At 30.1% G+C, this 25,459-nt stretch overlaps 2 protein-coding genes across 4 annotated transcripts; both read left to right on the forward strand.

The window, feature by feature from the left end:
- The first annotated feature begins 1,658 nt into the window (after positions 1 to 1,658).
- LOC118034895 (uncharacterized) lies at positions 1,659 to 5,398 on the forward strand. 3 transcript variants are annotated; one of them, XR_012170682.1, is made up of 3 exons: positions 1,659 to 2,031; positions 2,192 to 3,411; positions 4,732 to 5,398. XR_012170682.1 is itself a non-coding variant. In XM_035040331.2 (2 exons), exons 1-2 carry the CDS (start codon positions 1,751 to 1,753, stop codon positions 2,313 to 2,315), a joined length of 405 nt encoding a protein of 134 aa, XP_034896222.1. In that variant the 5' UTR covers positions 1,659 to 1,750; the 3' UTR covers positions 2,316 to 3,622. The 3 variants fall into 3 exon arrangements, 1 of the variants encoding a protein (XP_034896222.1); XR_012170684.1 differs by lacking the exon at positions 4,732 to 5,398 and adding an exon at positions 3,475 to 3,622; XM_035040331.2 differs by lacking the exon at positions 4,732 to 5,398 and having other exon boundaries at positions 2,192 to 3,622.
- A 16,388-nt stretch (positions 5,399 to 21,786) lies between these two features.
- On the forward strand, positions 21,787 to 23,817 carry LOC118034894 (caffeoylshikimate esterase). The gene is made up of 2 exons (XM_035040330.2): positions 21,787 to 22,312; positions 23,022 to 23,817. Exons 1-2 carry the CDS (start codon positions 21,997 to 21,999, stop codon positions 23,684 to 23,686), a joined length of 981 nt encoding a protein of 326 aa, XP_034896221.1. The 5' UTR covers positions 21,787 to 21,996; the 3' UTR covers positions 23,687 to 23,817.
- Positions 23,818 to 25,459: the final 1,642 nt, after the last annotated feature.

Consider the following 25,459-nt stretch of genomic DNA (forward strand, 5'->3'; position numbering starts at 1 on the left):
TGATATAGTTGAAAAAGGATTCCACGGGATGATATTTGGATTCTAAATAAGATATTAAAAATGAAAGGGAAGACTATTTATAAAGTTATAAATCAATCAATGAATAATTGTTAAGGGAATGTATATGAAGGAAATGAGATACTGGCTTCGTCTGGTGTGTCATATTTGCATTGGGAAATATGAATTTCGGTCGGTGTGCTATCTTTCAAGGAAATGATGGTTGAAGCACCATCGCACTGGAACATATATTGTTTGTATAATACATGAATTATTTGTTATGTGTGGGGAAGCAAAACAAACCTGTCGTGTGGCTCAACATCATTGAAGGTTAGTGCTCTTTTTGACTGACGATGGTCGCTGTGATGGAATGTGTCTTTTTGTGAAGAGGTGTGCTGCTGTGAAGTTGGAGTCTGAATTGGAGATTGATCTACATTCAAGGGATCTGCAAGGTTCGGTGTTGGAGGGGTGAAAGTCATGGAACTTCCAGCAGCAGAGGTTACTGAGGTTGTTGTGTCAACATCTTTAATGGTGCTAGCTGGGCTAACAGATTCTTCAGTTGGAATGTCATCGAAGATGTTGCAAACATATATTTCACACCTGCTGAGAACATATTTTTATAATTTTAATCATTTTTTTAAATAATTTTAAGAGTTTAATTTTTTACATCGATTTAATATATTCAAAATAATAATAATTTTCTAGCTTTTTATCTCTTAGTATATGGAGTTTGGATGTATTTGAGAAAAGCAAAATGAAAACAATGTAGAAATGTAGAATGAACTCCATGTATCTTTTGCTTTTGAAAATTTAAAAATCTACTTTAAAATTATTTTATATAAATTTTATTTTTATATTTATCTCAATAAATAAATATATTTATATTTCAGATAATTAAAGTGAGTGTTTGAAAGCGTAGTAAATATTGTTTTTTAAAATATATTTTATCTTGAAAATACATTATATAACTGTTTTTTTCTTTTTAATTTTTTTAATGAATTTTTTTGTTTGATTTAGTTTGTTAATGTTAAATTTTTTTTATTTAGTTATCAAATTTTCATGATACAGATCTCGGGTTTGATGTGTTAACCTGATTAGATGAATTATTTTTTTTCATTTAGTTTAGTTTGTTAAAGTTAATTTTCTTTCTATTTAATTATCTAACTTTCATACTTTCATGACACGTATCCTAGACTTAACAGGATTAACTTGGTTTGATGGGTTAACTCAGTTAATTCTAGATAAATCTGTCATTTTTTTCGATAATCAGGTTTAAAGGGTTAACCCAATTAATTCAATTTTTTTTCTTTTTTTCATTAGTTTTTTTCCTTCCTGTTGATTTTTTTTCTTTGTTTTTTAATTAATCTATTTAATTATCATATTTTTATGACACGACCTTATAGTCAGACCCACATCCAATATTCTTAAGTCCGGTGTTGCAGTCAGACTCATTTACACTTGGGTCATACAAGTTTAATTTTATTATTAATATTATAAATATTACTTTTAAGTTAGTCATTTCAGCTAAACCCAAGATTCTTGGATATAATTTTATAAAAAAACCTAAAATTTTTAAATTTTTGTTTTTTTAAAATTTTTTAATGTAAAAAAAAGATTATGTATCTAATTTGTTTTTATGACTCGTTCGATGAAAAAATAAATTTTTTTGGTAATTTTAATCTCAAATAAATACCAGTACAGTACTCGTCCTCCAAAACTTTCTTCCAAAGTCGCAATCTTTGTTTGAAATCCAATGGAGAGAGTGAAAGCACAAGAAGAACATGAAGAACAATCAAACCAAAACTGGAGTGAAACAGTAGAAGATCTGGTGACAGCCGGTGACTCAGAAGGAGCCATAACTCTTCTTGAAACTGAGGTTTCAAGGCTCGAAACTTTGAACCCATCAGAGGCGGCGAATCTTCAATTGGTTTCTGCATTAACAGAGTTGGCAAAGCTTTACTCTTCTAAACATTTCTCCCTCAAATCTGACGAGCTTCTCTCTCGGGCATCTCTCATTAAACAACGCACTTCTGGGTACTCTCTTTCTTTCTTTCTTTCTTTTTTCTTCAAGAGTCTGTTTGGTTGATGAGAAAAGAAAATTTGGGAAAAAGATTTGATCATTGTTGTGCTTTTTTAGTGTTCTATTTATTTTCTGACTGGGTTTTTCTGGGATTATTTATTTATTTGGTTTTAGTGATGTGGAGAGTGTGGAGAAGGAAGATGAGATTTCAAAGTGCAATGCTGTTTCTAATGATGGTAAGTTTCTGGGTTCTTTGGTTTTTACTTTCCAGACAAGAATGTTTGCAAATTGCATCTAGATAGGCATTATTATAATCAGATTGCTAAAGAAAATTGGATTGTAATGTGAGAAATAATTGATGGGTTTTTTGGTCTCGAATCCACGTGATGATGTTTCACCTTGCTCAGATGATGGTATGTCTATTTATTACTAAGTTTTCCTTCTAATTTTTAAGCTGCAAAGAATAAAGGCTATAATCTTTGTAATTTTTGTTAGTCTATTTTTTCTTTCAAATTTTTTGCGGGTGTTAAAATCTAAATTTCTATAATCTTAAATTTTGTTTCTTTCAGCCTCAGGTCCTTTCAGGATCCATTAGACTGATCATTCTCAGTTATTTTACCGAGCTCCATTTTTCTAAATTATGGACACCCTGCTTTATGCTTTTTGTAGCTTGCATTTGAAAGATTAAACTTTATGAGTTGTTGTTTGTTAGAAAGCGGAAAGTTTCTTGTGATCAAAAAAATAAGTGCTTGGTGTAATTTTTAGCAACTTGGCAGGGAGACCAGGGATGGGGCAATCTAAATTTATTGCTTTGTGTGTCCTGGCCAGTGCTAATGTGCACCCAGTCTCTTGCTAACTTATATCATGGGATTATTTGTGGGGCTGTTATCAAGATAACACTGTTTTGGCTTTGAAAATTCAAAGGGGTTTTTACCCTACACTTTTGGCTCATTGCTCTTTTGGCTCATTGCTCGATGGGAAATATAAATAATCCATGATGGGAGACAACCCACTATCTCGTCCCAATCCTGCATCAAAAGAAGTAAAATTTCCACTAAAATTTAATTTCGTTTTAATACGTTGAATTTCTCTTCTCATCGTTGGCAAGTCTATCTTTCAATCTATCTTCACCTCCACTAGCAAAACCTCTCTTTTCACTCTCTGACTTCAAAAGCAACCGAGAGACCACGACGACGTGTCTTTCAATTTCTGATGGAGAAGATGGAGAATGTTTTCACAAGGGCGACCTCGCTGGAACTGTTGGTCCTTATGACAGAAACGTGTTCCTTTGCTTCAAGAACCCTGATGCGTGGCTACCTCATGTTGAGGAAGATGATCTACCGAAAGTCGTCTCCACCGCTTTGAAAACTCGCAAAGACGATATCACTGTCAAGGTAAGTTCATCTTCTTTTAAAGAGTTTTTTTTTTAATTATTTATTAATAATTTTGATTGATAGACAAAGGCGACGATCTGCGAAGGAGGAGAAGGAACCGAGTTTGAGAATAGATTTTTAAAAGTTTATTACTGTAGAAGACTTTGCAGTCTGCTTCCTCTGGTCTCCTAGCTAATTAATAAATTTTAATCAATTGATCCATTGGATTCAACTTGAGAACTGTAGGTGGGGTATATTTAACTTGCTATTTATATATAAAGGGACTCTGCAAGAATTCCACTTAATTTGCACTCATTTCGCACCTAACACTTTGTTGCATGTGATTAACAGGAAGCACAATTATAAAACATGTATTCTAGAAACATGATAAAATTTTGAAAATTCGAACTTTTTATATTTTGTGGATTGTAAGATATGAATTTGATCACTCTATAGTTTTAAAATCTAATTTATAAATTGATTTACGGCATGAGTACCTAGATTATAAGTTGAAAAGTCAACTCGAGTTAATTTTTTTTAAAGAATCAAAACAATATTATTTTGACAGTATTTTTTTTTAAATATCAATAGATTTTTAACCGAAATTTACTCAAGTCATGAATTAATTTTTATTATTGATAGGATTAATAAAATCCTAGATTGATCTATAAAATTGATCCGAGTTTTATAATTAGAGGGTTACATGATTCATTAAATTTTATAAGGTCCAAACTATTGACTCCTCATATTAAAAGACTTATCATTTATTTTAATTCTAATTAACCATCCTGTGGAATGACAATTTAATTATCACCAAATATATGTAACCAATTCCTAATAATAATTAGAAATGAATAATTAACCAAATGGTTATTTCCTTTGGCAAAGCAGATTGCAAGCAACAGGTAATTAATTATTCATGTATTCTGCAAAGGTTTTTTTTTTTTTTTTTTTTTTTTCTTTTTTTTTTACAGTATTCATGCATGAATTAATTTTTATTATTGATAGGATTAATAAAATCCTAGATTAATCTATAAAATTGATCTGAGTTTTATAATTAGAGGGTTACATGATTCATTAAATTTTATAAGGTCCAAACTATTGACTCCTCATATTAAAAGACTTATCATTTATTTTAATTCTAATTAACCATCCTGTGGAATGAAAATTTAATTATCACCAAATATATGTAACCAATTCCTAATAATAATAATTAGAAATTAATAATTAACCAAATGGCTATTTCCTTTGGCAAAGCAGATTGCAAGCAACACGTAATTAATTACTCATGTATTCTGCAGAGTTTTTTTTTTTTTTTTTTTTTTTTTTTTTTTTTTACAGTATTCATGCATGATTTGCGTGGAAAAGCAAGAAGAAGAGAAGAAGCAACCTGGCCTAGAGGAGGTGCTTGCTGTTGCTGCTGGTCTGTCGTGAGGATGGTGGTCCACGGTGGAGCTGTTGGTGGTCGTCGGTGGAGCTGCTGGTGATCCACTGCAGCTACTGGAGAAGGCAGAAAAACAACGGTGGATGTTGATTGCTAGTGTGGCTTTTGGCTGGGGAAGAGTAGAGGTGACAATGTGTTCAAATATTATAAGAGAGGTGGGAGCTGAGAGATGCATGATTTACGTGGAAAAGCAAGAAGAGAAGAAGCTACCTAGCCTGCGGGAGGTGCTTGCTGTTGTTGCTGGTCTGTCGTGAGGATGGTGATCCACGACGAAGCTGCTGGTGATCCACTTCAGCCACTGGAGAAGGCAGAAAAACAACGGTGGATGTTGATTGCTAGTGTGGCTTTTGGCTGGGGAAAAGGAGAGGTGACAATATGCTCAAATAACAGAAATGCCAACCAAAATGGAACAGGAAACAATGAAAACGGAAAGGCAAGCATGTATGTATAATGATGCCAACGCCACATTTATTTAATGCACCACTAAGAAGATTGGCCTCTTTATCTAAACGAAACCTGAAAGTATTTAATGCAGCATTGAAAATAGTAGCTGACTTGACATTCTCTAAGCCTTTTAATTATTTTAAAGGTGATAAGATGGCAGACAATTCAGTATTTAAGGAAAAGAAGACCCAATTACAGGGAAAAAAAACGACGACCTAATTTTTGAAAGCATTTAAGACACCACATCTCGTTTTTTTCAAACTTATACAGTGATAATATATTTCGTGGGAAAGTGAGGAAGACATCCAACAATAATGCAGAGACGATATATGTCTTGACAGGGAAAACCGTGGGGAAAGCTACAGTACTTTTCCACGCGTTTTAGAGTTCTTTAATATATATAGCGGTGATTCTGATTGACATGTCGGGCACTACCATCACTTACATACAAATTGATGGAAAGAGATGCTTGAATCAGTAGGCGAGACAAATGTTTTGAGTTAGTTCTTATACTTGCAATTGAATATTTTGTTTTTTTTTTTTTCTTATTCTCAGACTAAAGTTGCAACTATCATTTGTTTTCAAGTCTTTTTTTTTTGTTGATAATGTTACTTTTGACTGTCCTTTATTTCCAGACAACTTCATCAGAGAGTAACTTCTTTAACCATTTGATAAATATTTGGGAATTCAATCCGGGGCCAGTTCCAGGATCTTGTGAGCTTTATTTTTTAGTGGACTTCAAATTCCAGTCACCACTTTATAGACAGGTAAAGATCTTATTTTCTTGAATTTGTTAGTTTTAATTTGAAATTATGAAGTTGAATACATGCTTCTATTGCATGTTTTTTGCTAGCAGAAAATTACTAAATAAATAAAAAATGCAGAATTGCTTTATTTGAAATTTAGAAGAGGCACGCCACATCTTGCAGTTTGGCTTTACACTTTTACTAGACATTTTATCAAGGCATAAACTTGTTTGACACTTTTGAAAGATATTGAAATTGGATTAGAAACTAATTACTGATAGAAAAGTTACAATTTGAAGTAAGAGCATTACTCTGTGATTTTGTAGCTGTCAGTTGCGTGAATGAGTTATCAATCTTTTGAAGCATATATTTCTTTACACAAAGTTAAATGCCCCAATTAAAAATAAAGTAATTTAGTTCACATGAAGCTCCAATCTATTGTGCTTCTATGATGTGTGTATATAGAAATTCCAAAAGCATTAGCATACCTGCTCTTCAAAGAGAGGCCAAACATTTCAGAAGTCCCAGTAAGCCTATTGTTTTAGTTGCTAATATTTTAGAATTTATGTTGTTGGAATTTATGTTGTTGGATGTTTTGTTTTAAATATTAGTTATGTATTTTTTTTTATATGTAGTTTTTTTGGGTTGACCCGGGTCAACCCATCTGACCCGTGACCCGATCACTTGACCGGGTCGGGTTTCAAAACTATGCTTTAAAGAGTTTATTCTTGCACATTAAATCTACTTTTTCCCAAGAGTGTCATGCTTCTTTAAAATTGGACCTTAAAATATCTCCGATTGCACGTCCACATGATGCGTTATTGAACCTGAAAATATATAATAACAAAATTTTATTAAACAAATAATTACACAATAATAAGTAATTTTTTTCATATATGAAAATATAACCTTAATAAGTTAGTTTTTAAAAGTTTCAACTTACTTTGTTGTTCCATACAAACAAAACTCTCTCTTTTTTTTTTTCTTGTAATTGGATCTATTGGTGTGTCAAAACCCTTCCTTTTAACACTTCGATCATAATTGTATGGAGAATATGTTGAATCGTGGTTTGATGGAACGCCATCTTGACCCTCATCATATACACCTCTCTCATTACTATCAGCTTTCTCATCATATACACCTCTCTCATTACTACTGTCTCCCTCATCTTCATCTCTAATGTTCACATCATCATCACTATCACCATCATCACCATCAACTCTCTCATAATTCCTATATGAATTATGTCCTCCATAAACAAGTTGGTTGTCTCGAGAGAAACCTCTTTGAGTTTGAAGCAAATCTTGAAAGCGAAAGCCCTCACAATAGTGATATGCTTCAACCCTCCCATAATTATATTGAGGGGGATGTGAACTCTTCAAAGTAGCTATATAATACTCATTTGCATTTTGATACACAGGTTGATGAAATGTGAATCCTTTATTATTATGCCTTGATGGAGTTTAAAATGATTTGGATAAAGTGGACATGTCATTCCTTGAAGTGGACTTGTCACTCCTAGAATCTAATATAGATCCTCGTCGAGGCATGCTAAAAAAAGAAAAAATATATACATTATCATATGAATATTTATAACATAACAATAAATTAGCTTATAGTTAAAGTATCAGGAAAAACAAATTCACAAATATTTTCCCAAGAGTGCCTTAACTAGAATGAAAACAAATTGTTAAATCTTAATTTTTTTTTCCAATTCAAATACATATCTTTCAATTACTGGTGATCAATTTTTTTAAACTAACTTTATCAAAAAAATCCCAAGTCCATTTCTGAGATGTATTTTTGTAAGTGCAGCTTCATTACAAATAATATCTAGTTTATGATGTTCAAAACCAATATGGATTGTCCACTTAATAGCCATCACTTCCAAATATATTATACTTCAAATAAAGTAATTACTATAACAAATATATATAAAAAAACATCAAGACCTTAAACAATTTATTTGATTCACCAGGTTGAAAAAAAAAACTTACATAGTGTGGAGGAAATTATACATAATAGCAATGGTATTTTCACAAGATGTTAACAAAAAAAATAATCCCATCATAGCAATGATATTTTCGTATAATAATATTCCAATAATTTTGCTATACACATTTATCAGACACATTCCTGATTCTATCCATTGACATACCTGGTTATGAAGAACTTTATCCTCCAATACAAAAACAGTGACAAAGTACTCCTTATCCTGTGATGGTAATTTGGAACTCAAAGTAGTCCTTGCAATAATAAAAATCAGCCATGAAGTTTAAATTATCAAAAGCCAATTAACACAAACAATAATAATAATAAAAATCTGAATAATTAATTAAGCACAAATCAAAATTATGAGTATGCTTACCTTAATGTTTGTTCCTATAAATAAAAACATTGGGTAGGAATAACTCTTTCATTCATGCCTAAGCATCTATCAGCAAGAAGACGAATCACAAAATAAACTACAATATCAGAATCACAATTTAAAGATTGATACTTGACAGGTTAGAAAAGGTTTCAAAGGTCAATGAAAATGATATATGCAATGCGATTCATAACACACACTTGAATAAAATAATAAAGAAATAACATTGAAAGCCTAAACTTGTCAAGTAATATGATGAAATAATATGAAATCATCCATACATATAATAAAGATAATTCATTACATATACTATGAAATCTTGTGCTACTCATTATTATCATCACTCCTAACCATGTCATCATCATCACATAAAACCATGTTGTCATCGTCACCACCACCACAACAACATTTTCATCTTCGTTTCCCTAATTTATATAAAGTTGAAGCAGTTCATGTTGACCAATTTCTTCATAATAAGATGATTCAACAAGTATATTTGGATCATCAAGTGTTTAAGTAGGTAGGACACGACATGGTTGAGAAATCTCATTTGATTGATCAACATCAAATAATCTCACATTGTTGGCATCTTTAATAAATTCACCCATGTCAACATTATAACGACTTCTAGCAGTTGTCTTAATAACCGTCCACCATTCAAAGGATTTATTACCAGGTAGATATGTATAGTAGACTTGTTGACATTGTTGTGCTAACACAAAATCTTCATTTCCATATAGTCGAGTTGTATGCTTGATTATAACAAAACCATTTGAACGATGCACTCTAATCCCTCGTTTTGTATCATACCAATTACATTTAAACATAAATAACTTGTTCTTACTCCCCAAGTATTTTAGCCGAACAACTTCTTTAAGCATTCCATAATAATTACGTTTATTATTATCATAGCAACTTCCTTTCACACAAACTCCATTATTCATTGTCTTTTTAAACGACCATAACTTTGAGTATGAAATTTAAAATCATTCACATAATACCCATTATAACATTTCACTAAATTTAAAGGGCCCATAGCAAGTCCAAAGAGTTCATTTTCAATTCTGTTAGATTGGTATTTCACCTAGCATCATAGTGATTTAAAAGAGATTAGTAATTTTTTTAAAGTAACTAATTGACATAAAATATAAATTAATTTTATTTAAATACTTACATTATTTTTTAACCAATTTGAAAAGATCTCTTCGCATAATTTTTCAATTTCAACATCACTCGCATGTGGTTGTTGTGACTTTAGCTCTAAAATATTAAAGTTACTAATAAATTATTATAAATTAAGTACAAAATAATATTTCATACTTATTTTAAATAAGGCTTCAGTTCTTGACAATTGAATATCACATAGTTATGTGTAATTTGCACTTCAGCATTTGATAACTGTCTTCTATAAAATCTTTTGGATAATTTTTTTCTTAGATAGGAAAAAATAAAGAGACGTCCATCTAGACTTTTAAGGCCACCATCATTATTCCGTGGAACTCGATTCCAAATTGTTTGCATGTCATCACCAAAATAATGAGATGCAAAATTGGTAATTTCATCAATCAAGTATGCTTCACATATGGAACCCTCAACTTTAGTTTTATTGGTCACTTTCTTCTTCAAATAAAACATATACATATATCATTTATGTATTTAAGTTTATTTTTTAAAATAAAAAGGGAATAAAATTAATATAGTATGAAAACATACCATTCAAATGCATATATCCATCGATATTGAACTGGTCCACCAACTTTTACCTCGTAAGGTAGATGTGTCGTTAAATGTTCTATGGAGTCAAAGAAGGATGGAGGAAAAATCCTTTCAATTTTGCAAATTATTTCAATTATATTCATCTGCATTAACTCCATGTGTTAGGCATTTAAATTTGTTGTACAAATATCTTTAAAAAATATGGACAATTCAGTTAATGCCTCCCACAATGGCCTAGGTAAGTAAGGTCGGAAAGCGGTTGGAAGAAATTTTTGAATGAAGACATGACAATCATGACTCTTCATCCCCGAAACCTTACATTGTGCCTCTTTCACACATCATGAAATGCTTGAAGCATAACCATCAAGAAATGATAATTCCTTCATCCATGACAAAACTTCTTGTTGTTGTTTCTTGTGTAGACAATAAGTGCCTTTAGATTTGTAAACTCGACCACTCATATCTTGCTGCAAATGTAAATTTGGTTTCTTACAATACAATTGAATATCCAACTTAGCCTTTAAATTGTCCTTACTTCTATTAGGACAATCCATTACTGTATAAAAAATATTCTTAAAGACATTTTTCTCAATATATATGACATCAAGATTATGTCGAATCAAATTTGTATGCCAATATGGAAGCTCCCAGAAAATGCTCTTCTTCACCCAATTGTGTTTAACACCAAAGCCAGGAATTTTATCATTTTATAATGAACTTCCATTATGTCCCTCAGTATACTTGGACACTTTGTTTAACATTTCCAAACCAGATGGACGTGGTAAAGGAGGGAGCCTTTCAATTACTCCTTTCAAAAACTTATCAGATTGACATCTATATGGGTGGTTCATGGTTTGGAATCGTCGATGACAATAAAAAAATATAGTTTTCCCTCCATTTTTTAAATCTAAAAGCCTTGTTATGCTCCATACAATAAGGACAAACAGATTTCCATGAGTACTCCACCCTGATAACATGCCATATGCTGGAAAGTCACTAATGGTCCACATCAAAGTTGCACTTAATTGAAAATTTTCCTTTCTATATACATCATATGTTTCAACATCAACAAATCAAAAATTCTTTAACTCATCAATCAAAGGTCTTAGGAAAACATCAACCTTTTTCCCTGGATTTTTTGGCCCAGGAATCATCATTGTCAAAAACATGAATGGTCTAGTCATGCACTTCCACGGAGGCAAATTATAAACAATCATAATTAGTGGCTAACAAGAGTACGTATTTGAAGACATGTCAAATGGACAAAACCCATTAGTGCATAATCCTAACCAAATATTTATTGGATTTGATCCAATGCTTATGTGGACACGATTAAACTCTTTCCATGCCTTCCTATTAGATGGGTGCACCATAACCCTATTATCTGACTTATGAAAATGATGCCATTTCATATCTTGGCATGATATGGAGACATGAACAGTCTCTGAAGCCTTGGTGTCAAGGGAAAGTATCGGAGTTGCTTCTCCGCCTTATTGGAACCTTTACTAGTTGGATTTCTAGGTTTGTATCATGAACTTCTACAAAAATCACAATTTATTTCCATAGCATCTGCCCTATAGTACAACATACAGTAATTAGGACACACATCATATTTCTCATAACCAAGTCCAAGTGACCGCATAAATTTCTTGGCATGATAAAAATTTGATATCAAATTTTCATCATTAGGCATGCAACTTTTTGTAAAATCAATAAACTTGTTGAAGGCAATCTGAGTTAAATTTAAAGTTGACTTCATATTAAGCAATTGTACACAAACAAATAATTTGGATTGCTTGGTACACCCATCCCACAAAGGCTCCTCCGCAGCTTTTAAAAGCTTAAAAAAATTAGTTGCCTCCAGATTTGGAAGTTTCTCTGCTACCATAGGACTAGACACATTATCATTATAGTATGCATCACAAACCTTCATTGCATCCATAACCAGATTCCTATATGGATTTTCTAGACAAACATCATTCACAACATGACTAATTCCAACCGATGAAAGTCCAACCAATATTGGTCCTGCGATATAAGGCTCCCCATGTACAGTTCAATTTTCATAACAAGGTAAAAAACCTTTTGTCAATAGATGTTTATAAACATCATCTTTCTTTAAAAACTTTTGATTTTTGCACCTCATACAAAGACATCTAATTTTACCCCAGATATATTTTTATCAGTTAAAAAGGAAAAAATGATAAATCTTCTAACACTTGTAATGTATTCAAGATGAAGACGACCATCCATAAGACGACGAAACATCCACGATTGATCATCCATGTTAATCTAAGTAATATGAGAACACCAATAAGCATTTTTAGAAATAAGCATACTTCTTTAACTACTAGTACTTAAACAATCCTTTAAAATAAAATATGTACCACATAAACAAACTTTAATTATTTGTCCAAATTCACACATATTTATAGCCAAGAAATTAGTACTTTTAGAGTTCATGGTCATGTTCTTAAGATTTACTGGGCTGCAATTTAAGGCCATTGCTATTCCAGTTGGCAAATTTATTTAATAACCTTAAAACTCTACAACAATTCTAACATGAGACATTAGATCTTAATAGATTTTTTTGGCAGTCTACTAAAACAGAAGAGTTATGATTCATGTACGGGAGGGAAAATTTTTGGGTTTTATGTAATTTGTATTTTATAAACATTTTCTTTTAGGGTAAGCTAGAAGATGGATAAAAAATTGTTGTGAAGAGGCTGTCAAGGAGTTCTAGACAAGGATTAAATGAGTTCAAAAATGAGGTGATACTAATTAACAAGCTTCAACACCTAAATCTTGTAAAGCCTTCTAATTGAATTCATTTTCACATATATTTTATGCATTAAAATTGAATTAAATTACATGATTTAATAATTTATTTGAAATATAAGAATTCTAATAAGTTATTAATTGAATCTAAATTTAAACAATAATGTTATTTATCCATTTTCTTTTTAATTATTAGAGTAAACTATTATTTTATCCTTATGTTCTTAGTGAAATAATGATTGGTCTGTTTGGTTTGAAAAAAAAATCAATTTCAAGTTAAACTATTAATTTTTAATATTTTTTAACACTTGTCTTCTCATATCAATTTTTTTTCTTCTAAGATCTAACCTGAAAAATTTCAATCTTGAACAAGATTACAAAGGCATTTTAAAATTTCAAAATAACATTTAATTTATAACAAGGAACTAACTTATGCTATTCAAAAACATAATGACTAAGTTATAAAATCATAAAAAATACATAGACTAAATTATAATTTACTCTAATTATTATCTCTTAAAACCTATAACTTAATAGGAATATGTATGGTTAGGACATCATTTTTCTACAAAACCAAGCCTTTGCATAAAAGGAAATTCCAATGAGATGTTTTTAGTTCAAAGAACAAAACAACAAGGTATGAAGAACATAGCAGAAATAACTTAGCTGTAAATAAACTCAGCTAACCAAAAGTTAGATCAATAGAAAGGCAATACAGGACCAAGAATTCACAGCAAGGAACTACTAACTTCCCAACAACAATCAGAAATAATTTGTAGTTAATTGATATATTATTCAGTCATCTCCAGGTTTCATTTTGGTCTCATAATTTCCATCCAAAAAGAAACTCAATATTAGATTTAATGAAACAAAATCATTCAATTAATTATTTTTATACAAACTGTCATTGAATAAGGATAGAAAAAAGACAGTCATATGCCCAGAAAATATAATTGAATATAACCAGCATCATGTTCACATCAACCTCCAAAACTAGGATCTACAAGGAAAATAAATTTAAATATGCATTATCTTGTCCCAATGAAAGACAGAGTTCCAATTAGTTCAAAAGATTAGGATAGACATGCCCAATAGACAGATTAAGCATGATATAATTAAGCAACCATCTAAAAATGGAGCAAAATAGACTTATCTAAGCCCCAAGAATCAATGACCCAAGATGGAGGTTTTCTTATTGCAACCCAATTAGACTTAGCCAACTCTATGTTTTATATTGCTGGAAAAATAAAAAAACATAAACAATATATTAAATCTATCCAGCTATAACCATTGCTAGTTAAAACAAATCCAAGTTAAACTATGAAAAACAAAAATAATATCAACACTGGTAGCTCTTAAATCGACCATCCACCACCATAAAGAATTCTAAACTTGATTAATGGAAGAATATGCTGAAAATTTATAACATAATTGAAACATTTCATCTGTGAGAAACATGAGGACAAAAAAGACAGGCTATGTAAGCCTTATTCTAAATTACTAAAAAACTTTCTTGGAGAACAAGTTTATTCATCAATGTAAATTAGTTTACAAGATATAAACTTCTTGATGTAGTTCTTAAAAAGTAATTAGAGTCTATCTTACTTGTAAAAAATGCATAAAAATAAAATAAATAAAAAAACAATTTTCTAACATGAAATACTCAAAGGAATGCCTACAAGACCAAACTGGCGAAGGATCTCTCAAGGCATGAAAAATAAATTACACAAAAAATTATAGATTTGATGCATGATTGAAGAAGTTTGAAGATCATGGTTTCTAAAATTCATTAACAACACTCAATTCAACCAGCCACTTCGCTCCTAAAGAACACCTAACATCAATAAGACTACTTGTTAAAAATTAAATTAGGGGTTTTGATAAATTTTTAATTAAACATGCATAATTTTCATCAATCACTCTCTTCTAAACACATGCATTACCATCATTGGTCCAGCTGCCTAAAATCATTCAACTTATGAATTGTAACCCTAAAAATTAAATTGGAGGGTTTTGATAAATTTTCAATTAAACATGCATAATTAGGTTATAGATCATGGTAAAAACATTTCATAAACCTTATATTATTGAATTAATAGCCTAAAACCATTATTCAAAGTATTGATAAAAAAAATTGTTACCTGTGTTCATGAGTTATAAGTGAGCGAGATGAATCTACACGACAAAACAACACCTGAGATTGAGAAAGTTAGGTTAAAACTTTTTAGTGTAAGTTAAATTACAACAGAGAAAAACATAAATTCTAAATTAATTACCTGATTTATTGAAGAAAAGAGTGCAAAACCCAACCCGTTTATAAAAAGAAGGGGTAAATCAGGATGTTCGATGGTGATAATGATGGGTGTGGTGCGATGTTGTCATGGGTCTGTGTTTTTGGTGGTTTACAGAGAAAGATTGAAACTGTTAAGATGAAGGAGAAGACGACGAAGAAAAAAAAATTAGCGATGTTGAAGACGAATGATATGAAGATGAAAAGTTTGGGACAAAGGAAAATCAAATTGATGAAGAAAGGGTGATTTTTCTATAATTATGGATGTTATTAGGGACGAAGGAGACTTGAGGCTAATTAATTTTCAGCTGTTGGTTTTGTTTTTCTTTGTTTACATTTCTAAAGATGTGGGGGGAGAGTACTGCAGGTGTTCAATTAGCAACGGTAGCAAAATTAAATGGTTGAGATTTTATCATATCAAAAGTAATCAATGGTCTATATAATTTTGGTTTTATATTAAGATTTAAATAATTATTTTTTCTAATTAGCAACAGATAATCTGTTGCAAACTTTACATTGCCTTTAGCAACGGATTTTCTGTTGCTAAAGTCTGTTATTAATATTAAAAAAATAATATATGTGTAATCCGTTGCAAATTTGTTACTAAATTTAGCAACGAAATTATATATTACTAAATTTAGATTCTAATAACCCTTTTTTTAGTAGTTTGGAGAGGATGATGATGAGACATTTTCCTAGGTGTGATGTGAATGACATGTCCTGCTATTATATTTATGATAAGGTGTGTGTGTATTCTACGATCATAGTGGATTAAATATTTGAATTACAATATTCCATAGATGTCATTTACTCATTGGTCAAAGCGTGATAATACACATATTCACAAGTCTTAACTATGCCATGAATATATTTGAGAGAGGAGAGAATGATTTGCCTTTCCATAAGACCCACATAACACACTGCTCATTATTTTCTACATACTCACACATTCTCTGTATCTTTTCCATACATGGACATTGGAACTGCCAAAAAGCTACAAGTTGTTTTTTGTGAAGTGGTTGACAGCAGTGCAGAGCTCATTCAACATATTGACAAAAATAATTTTTTTTTCCATTTATGATTTCATGCTATCAAAGCTTGGTTGCTCAGATTTTCTTTAATACTGTAAAATTTGGTATCAAAATATTTTCTCTTCTTAGGTTTGTACAGCACATATTTGTGGCATATTATTATTTTTCAAGAAAAATAGGGGCTTGATATGCATTACCAGACAAAACATTTGAAGGCTAGACACACAAACTTGGTTTATAGGCCTATAAGCATTGCTTTTTATTTTAATTAGTTATTTCTGTTAGGTCACTCAGCCTCAGCCTAAACTCTAGTCCATTTTTAGCTATGAATTATTTTTTAACATGAATTATTTAAAATAGATTAAGTAAATGAATGTGTGAGATGCCTAACGTAGTGGGTATTTAATTATAATTTAGATTAATTAAAATAAGTAAATTAAATAAACTTTGAAGACTTTTTTTAAATTAAATATTATTTAATTTTTACTTGGTTTATGAATAAGATTGCTACTTTTTATATATATATATTAATTGACATACTTTTTATTCAATATTATTATTTTGTTTTTGGATTTTATTCAATCACTTTCATATGTGTATCTATTTTTATCATTATTTAATTAAATAAAATATTATTTTTTAAAAAAATAATATTATCAAACACAACTAGATCCATTACCTATATTGCAAGATGAAGTATCATGTTTTATATCTATCTCTCAATTTTACAGCTTAGCCTATTGTTATCATTAATAACTTTTTTTATATTTATTAGCTCAAATGATTCTTGATTTATTTAATTAAATACATGTATTAATTTTTTTTATTTATAATTAAAATTTCTCCTTGAGGTAAAAAATCTATTAAAAATAATTATATATTTATTTATTTTGCATTAAAAATTATTTTTAGTTCATCTAGCAGCAAAGCATGGGCCATTGACTAATCTACAAACTATAAGAAGGTAGAAGAGAGGTTTCAATCTTAATTTATTGATTTTCAATTTCAATTTCATAAAGCTATGTAAGTTATTGAGATGGGTGCATCGCTTTGATCATTGAGATGTGAAGTTATGAGATAAGAAAAATCCAAAATGAATTTGGACACTTTTTAAATTATTCAAATGAATACTGTATAATCATTCTATTATGTATAACTTACACCCTTATTATTTTTTTAATCAAGTCCATATATGATTAACACATGATTTTTTTATACTGATCAATGCCTTTATATTGTCTCCTCTTATATATCATTGATCATTGTCAATTGAAATAGTGTTTTATCTCTGTTTTTTTGTTTTTTAATTTTTCTCACATCGATTATCAATCTTTTTATTTTTAATTTTATAATTTGACATTATTTTTTATAGGATTTTCATGTGTAAAAACAAATCCTAACATTGGGTTGATGTTTGACCTTACATGAAAATTTTGGTTTTATTGTCTATAAAAAATAAAAAATTCAAGGACCAATATTGATAATGAGAGAAAAAAACAGGGTTTTCTCTTTTTGGGTACTATTTATCCACTCCTTTTCTTTTTTAAAAAATCCAATAGGATTTTTCAATTTCAATTTTAGGCCATTCAATTTGAAACTTTTATATTTTGGTTCAAAAATTTATTTTGTTTACATTTCAATTCTTGAATGTAAAAGATGTGAGAGAAAGTGACCTGAAAAAATAAAGGAGTGATAAAGTAATTTGTTGACTAGACTAAGTGAACAAACAAAAAGTTAGATTTGGAGTCAATATATTTCTTTTGACGAGAGAAGTGCAATTGAAGAGTTTTTTAGCTTTTATATTGTTGGAAAAAATAGATCAAGATTGAGAAATATATTTTGTAGTTTAATTATGTGTGATTTGAATGGATTAGAAGGTGTTTTGAGTTCAAAATGATTTTTTGAGATTCTATAAGTATTTATCAGGTGTTTTCAAGTGAAAAAAAATATGAAAATAATTTTTTAAATTAAAAAAATCTCATCTTGATTTTTTGGGCACCTGGCTAGTAGTCAAAATCTAGCAAGCAATCGATGAATTGTCTATCCTAAAGAAACAAATTAAGGCTAGATGCATAGGCCTAGTCTTGCAAATCCACACTCTAACCGTTCTTTTCGCTGGCCATGCCCTCATGCCCATCTATTTGGCACAAGAGCTTGGCTCTGTTATATGTTTATTTTTCTAAAAAAATCATTTTTATATTATCATTGGAATGCAATATGAAAAAAAATAAAATTAACATGATATTAAAATTATTGTTTAATTTTTTCATAGTTCTTATGTAATAGGTTTTTATGGGAATGTTAATTTTTTTTTAATTACTACGTGCCTAATATACAAAAATAAAAAGTTGCTCATGAATATTTGATGAAAATAAAATTTATTTTATTGATTTCTTACATTGTTTTATCACATTTATTAATTTTCTTCCCTTAATCACATACAAAATATGGAGACATTGTTTTAATATTTCTTTTTTTTTAAACTTGCCATTGAGATCATGATAAGTTTTTATCTAAAAAATAGTGCTTACAATAAAAATAAAAAAAAAAGCTTTCGTTTAAACAATCAAAAGGAATAGGTTGAAAAAAAAAAAACATTTCTTCTCAATAATTTTATTCAACATCTTCTCTACAAATATATATTTTTATAATTATTTAATTAAATAAAAAATAAATTCCAATAAGCATCAGTAACAACCTCAAATTTTTATCCTTGATTGCCATTCCCCAACAATATTTTGCATGAAATTGCAATGGTCATGCGCGCGCACACACACACTCCCTTGTTCTTTCATGCAATATTGTCATTATACTGGATATATTCTTAATGAAATTTCAGCAAACTTTCTCTTAAAAAATGACCTTCATAAAATTTTCTTAAATCATCATATAACAAGTATATCAATTACATTTAATCCAATCATCCTAAATTACAATAACAATCTCAACACTATAAATAGCCTCATGCCTACCCCTATAACTCCAATTTTCATTAGATTATATCATATACATCATCAACATAAAATGATACAATAATAATAACTTAAACATTTAAATATACGTATTAAATTTAACATATAATGAAAAAAGTTATTATAAGGTTACCCCCAAGTAACCCACTACTCTGAAAATAAATGAGATACACCTGAAATGTAATCACATAATTTTAGAGAACTCTACAAGTCTAAATATCAATTCAATTCAATTAAAAAATACAAATAAATCCTTATAGGATAATCACATATTAGTAATAACTTTCACTTTTCTTTGTATTTTCTCTTTGGATACCCTCATCCAACTTTTACTTCATTTTCAACTTTTCTTGCCTTACATTTTGATCACTTTCTAGTTTTCATGACATTAATAGTCCTTATCCTTGCAGTCAATTGCACTTCATGACATGGATAGTCCCCACTTATAGAGCGACTATATCATATCTTTGTGATAGCCCTCACTTATATGGCCGCCTATAAACTTGTTTATGATTGTGGTAATGGTTAAGATTTAAAATAATTTTTATTTTTTTTTATTTTTTAAAATTATTTTTGAGATCAGCACATCAAAACAATCTAAAAACATAAAAAAATAAAAATTACTTTACAATGTCTTAAGTTTTCCAATTTCCCTACCCTAATGTCTTAAACCTTGACAATTTAATCTCATGGGTTTCCTTCCAAGTTTTTATTAAAACTTCAACTCAAAACAATCATATTAAACACATTAATTCATCCAACACAATCCAAGTTCATTTCTCCTTTCTATAGCTGAAACTATACTTTCATTTTTCATGTTATTTTTTTTTAAAATTTCTTATTCAAGGATCATTCTAACATGCTATAGTAACATTATAATTTATAATTTTTTATTGGGGTTTACAACATGGTTATTAAGTCTAATCAAGGTCATGACCTAGATCAAAATTGAGTAGGTTAACTCAATTTAACACGAGTTGATCTCATAGTTAAAAAAGTGTTTTTTTTTTATATATATAAAAATTTAGGTTCAAATTTTGAGGCTAACATTTAAGAGAATTTATTAATTTTTTAATGCATTAATAAGTATGGAAGGGATGTTTTTAAAATAGTATAAGAATGAGATTTAGAGGGTGTTTGAGAGTATGGTAATAAATGTGGTTCAAAGTGTTTTTTGCTCAAAAATACATAAACATAATACATTTTTTTATTTTTAAAAAAATTATTTTTGATATTAGTACATCAAAATTATATATATATATATATATATATATATAAACAAAAAAAATTTAAAATTTTTAAGAAACATAATTTCAATTGCATTTCTAAACATTATATTAGTTTTAGTTGAAACGAAAGCGACTCTGAAGATTTTTCTTATTGTTTGATAAAAAATACAAAATACATATCTTTTTGGAATTGAACTGATATAATATATAATAATAAAACAGATACAATTTCAATTGAGGTTTTTGATAATAAGACAATGATTGCTTGTGTATCGATATATTTAACAAGTAATATCTTGTCATGTATTATAAAATTAACATATAAATTAGATTCCTCTAAATAAAAAAAATATAAAATTTTAAACATTGACTCTAAGTCTTAAAAAATAGAAAATATGAGAAAAAATTTTAACTACAAACTTTGAATTATAATTTCTTAGCATAGGTTTATTATAGATTGTTTTTACTTGAACCAATTGAAATGTTCATAACATAAGGTTCAATTTAAGATGCATGTTGAATATTTTTTTGATAAAATATATATAAAAAATAAAAACTAACTTTTAAACTAGACCAATTCACATCAAGTTCATTTAATTTATTCAAAGATTTATGATAATACACAAGCTGAATTATTTATTATTTAAACCCCCATTGCTTTTTAATTAAATCTTTTTTCCTGATAAAAGTATGAAATCAAATGAGAAACAATATTTTTTTCAAAACTCAACACCATAAGAATTTAACTTCGATATGCATAAATCTTATAAAATTTGTATTACTAGTTTTATTTTAGTTCTAGTATGATAATTCTCTAAATTATGAAAATTGAAGGGGGAGTTTTTTCAAATTCTATTGAGAGAGAAAAAGAGTATCACAGTCGTGGAGGAGTTGATGGAAACTAGTCAACCACCGGCTGGTGAAACGGGAGAAGAACGTCAATGTGGGAAGCTTATTCATGTGTCCCACCGCCGCCGCCACCATCCCTTGGTGTCGGACCCGTAAGAAAAGAGCCACCTCTCCACCTACTTCCACCTACTCTTACTACTCCACAGGCTAGAAAACATGGTTGGTGAAAATACCCCAACATGATTATCCAAACATGATTGAATGTTTTGGATAATTATTTCATTTCATAGATATTATATGTTATGATTCGGACTCATACATCTCTAATATATATATATATATATATATATATATATATATATATATATATATATATTTTATCTTATATTGAATAATAAATCATCCTTGAATATTGAGTAACATTAAATAAAAATAAAATTAAAAATATTGAAGTTTCTTATTTAATAAATAATGGATATAATATAAATTAAATTAAAATTAAATTCAGGAGTATCCATAGACATCCTACACCAACCTCACCCTCTATAAACCCCAATTTTCTTACACAAGAAGACGCCAGTTTTAAAAACCCCTCTCGCCCTCCCCTGCAGAAACACCATTGAACTCCGAAACGCCACCCACCAACTCGCTCAGAAAACACCCATCTTTCCCCTGTTTTAAAGTCAACCATCCAAGCCTTACGGGGATCTGAAAAAAAAGAACTCGTCGAAACGCGACCATGTCATCCGAAACGCAGCAACCCGGAACGCCACCCAACTTCTGGGGCGACATGCCGGAGAAGGAGTACTATGCGTCACAAGGAGTGACCAATACCCAATCATACTTCGAGACGCCAAATGGGAAGCTCTTCACGCAAGGTTTTCTCCCGTTGGATAAAAAAGTCAAAGCCACGGTATATATGACCCACGGCTATGGATCTGATACTGGCTGGTTGTTCCAAAAGATTTGCATCAGCTTTGCTAACTGGGGATACGCTGTTTTTGCTGCTGATCTTCTTGGACATGGCAGATCAGACGGTATACGTTGCTACATGGGTAATTAACTCACTTTCCTCTTCACTACCTGTTATCAAATATTCAATTAAATATACATTGATTTTGTAAAACATTGTAGGATCGAATTCCATTGCCCAGGACAACATTCGGTACATGTGGGGTAGTTCACATGGTTTTCGATATGTTTTTTTCTTCCTCTCTATGCGTTTAGGTTATAATTAGAACTCACAAACGCTAAAATCACAATATGCTTAATTGAATATGTGTAGTCATGTAATATTTATAATTTTCTTTATTTAGTTCATGATTTTGGGATGGCATAATTCATATAGTATTTATTTTCTTGAGAAATTAAAATATTGAGCTGTAATATGGATTCTATTTTGGAGGAAAAACAGTGCAGGTAAACTATTGCCAGGAACAGAAATGAAAGGAAAAGGGTTGTTGGATATGGTGTTACTGTTGCTAATTAGTATTCTAGGTATGGTTATAAAAGGGTCTTAATGTCTGTCTCCAAGTTGATTTCATTAAAATTATATTTTCAGATCGAGAGGCAGAACTAAGATTTATTGCGACAATATTTTGTTGAGATTATTGCTCTCTCGTAGACTTGTATCATAATTCATACGCATCAAGCTCAAATCCAGCATATCTTATTCATTCAAAAACACCCAGCATTTGTATTTACATAACTTCTTTCTAAGCTTCTGCAAAAATGAAAACTGAAAAAAAATATGTTGTTGTGAAGGTGACTTGGACAAGATTGCTGCCACTTCCCTGTCATTCTTCAAGCACGAGCGCTTAAGCGAACCATACAAGGGCTTACCAGCCTTCTTATTTGGAGAATCAATGGGTGGACTCGCAACAATGCTAATGTACTTCCAATCAGAACCTAACATGTGGACGGGCTTGATTTTCTCGGCGCCGCTTTTTGTCATACCAGAACCGATGAAACCAAGCAAGGTCCACCTATTCATGTATGGCCTGCTCTTTGGATTGGCTGATACGTGGGCAGCCATGCCAGACAACAAAATGGTAGGCAAAGCGATCAAGGACCCAGAGAAACTCAAGATCATAGCATCCAACCCTAGGAGATACACAGGCAAGCCTAGGGTGGGAACCATGAGGGAAATTGCTAGGATGTGCCAATACATACAGGACAATTTCTCCAAGGTTACAGCGCCGTTCTTGACAGTCCACGGCACGGCTGATGGGGTGGCATGCCCTACATCATCACAGTTGTTGTTTGAGAAAGCCTCTAGTGAGGACAAGAGCTTGAAGATGTACGAGGGCATGTACCATTCTTTGATACAAGGTGAGCCCGATGCGAATGCTAATCTTGTTGTGAAGGATATGAGAGGGTGGATTGACGAGAGGGTTGAGAGGTATGGGTCCAAAAAAAGCGATGACTGAAATCATATAGAATAAAACTATTGATTAATTCTGGAAATGTAAATGTAAGTTCGGTCATGATCTTTTTGATGGACAAAACGAATGCGAATGTAATTGAATAAAATGATAGTAAAACTTTAGAAGTTTTATCTGATCGTGTGAATTTGGCTTCGGCAGTTGGTGAATTGGGTTGTAAACAGTCTCCTCGTTTCGAGTGATGATCTTGCATGCCAGATTATGTTCTCACGCAGCACTTTTAACTAACGAATTCAACTGCTGATTCTCTCGGGGATTTCTTTTTAATAATTATAAAAAAAGTAAGGGAATCCTACTACTGTTGGACCAGGAGAAAACGAGTCAATTTGACTTACATTTATTAGGCAAGCCTGTGTCATAAACCTATATTACGAGGATCTTAACCCAGTACAGAACGTGCATTCATCAGAAAATAAATGAATAACCATAAGTGGTCTCCATGATGAATTGTTGGCTTGATTTTGGCGAGAATCATCATGCAAAGCATAATAGCGAAAGAAGAGACCTTCGGTGTCAAGAAAGGATTGAGGAGGAGATGATTAGAGATGTATATTTTTATTGAATACGTTTACAAGTGTCCTCGCTTCACCACGGCCTAGTTGATTTTTTTTAACGTAAAATAACCAAGTTAAGGTGCTTCTAGCGTGTTTTAAAGAAGGAAAAAAAAATTATGATTCTAGCCATAGATATTTTTAGGAATGGACTGATTTTTACAATAAAACATGATGATGACGACAAAAAATAAAAAAGAATGCTTGTTAAAAAAAATAAAATTATAAAGCTTAATTTTAAGATAGTTCAATGTTAAAAAAAAATAATAAAATAAAGTGTCTCGAGTCAACTTAAGTTAGCGTGACAAACTCGTAACCTGTGTTATGAAACTAGGCCAACTTCATAAAAAACAAATTAAAAAAATAAAAATGATGGCGAATTCCCAACAATTCAAATATAGAAGAAAAAAATTGAGAAAAAAATAAAACACCTGCAAATTCGAGTAACACCGCCGAATGTCACAAGCCAAATCATGCGAAGAAGATAACCTAATAAAAGGCAAAACAAAAAAATTAATGAGGCTTAATTTTAAAAAGAACTCAATTTTGAAGAACAAGCCTGGAAAAAGAGATAATATATATATATATATATATATATATATATATATATATATATATATATATATAGTGACCCTAAAACAATACCCAAGTTAACCAACCAAACATGCTTGTCCAGATCAAGATATCAAGATAAATTGATTGAAAAAAAAATTATGAACCCATTTTTTTAAATAAATAACTTTGAAGGTTGAAGTTGGAAAAAAAATAAATACAAAGAAAAATAAAAGCAGTATCAAACTAATTTATTTTTTTAAAACTTGTAACTTGAGTCACTAAACCAAAACCATCCCATTTAAAAAAACCATAAAAAATAATTCTCAATGAATCAAATGTTGAAAGGATGAGATTTTAAAAAAAGAATCAATTATATAAAATGATTAAAAAATAATAATTAAAAAATAAGGACCAAATGAAAATATATATATATATATATTAGAAGACAACCAAAAATTTTAAATCGAAGGGGAAAATTAAAAAGAAAAATCAAATTCATAAAAGGATCCAAAACAAAAGGACAAAATAAAAAAGGACTATATTTAAAAAAAATAACAAATCACAATTATGGCCTTAAAGATGAAACTAAAAACAATCAGAATTTGACAAAAAGGCCAAAAACAAATTAAAAATAAAAAAAATAATTTTCAAA

Source organism: Populus alba, chromosome 1 (assembly GCF_005239225.2).
Source record: "Populus alba chromosome 1, ASM523922v2, whole genome shotgun sequence".
Taxonomy (NCBI): domain Eukaryota; kingdom Viridiplantae; phylum Streptophyta; class Magnoliopsida; order Malpighiales; family Salicaceae; genus Populus; species Populus alba.

Bases quoted from the DNA above. Each gene is read 5' to 3' on its own strand.
- LOC118034895 (XM_035040331.2), top strand. From the start codon at position 1,751: ATGGAGAGAGTGAAAGCACAAGAAGAACATGAAGAACAATCAAACCAA. The intron at 2,032-2,191 runs GTACTCTCTTTC...ATTTGGTTTTAG, and splicing joins ATTAAACAACGCACTTCTGG to TGATGTGGAGAGTGTGGAGA.
- LOC118034894 (XM_035040330.2), top strand. From the start codon at position 21,997: ATGTCATCCGAAACGCAGCAACCCGGAACGCCACCCAACTTCTGGGGC. The intron at 22,313-23,021 runs GTAATTAACTCA...GTTGTTGTGAAG, and splicing joins CGGTATACGTTGCTACATGG to GTGACTTGGACAAGATTGCT.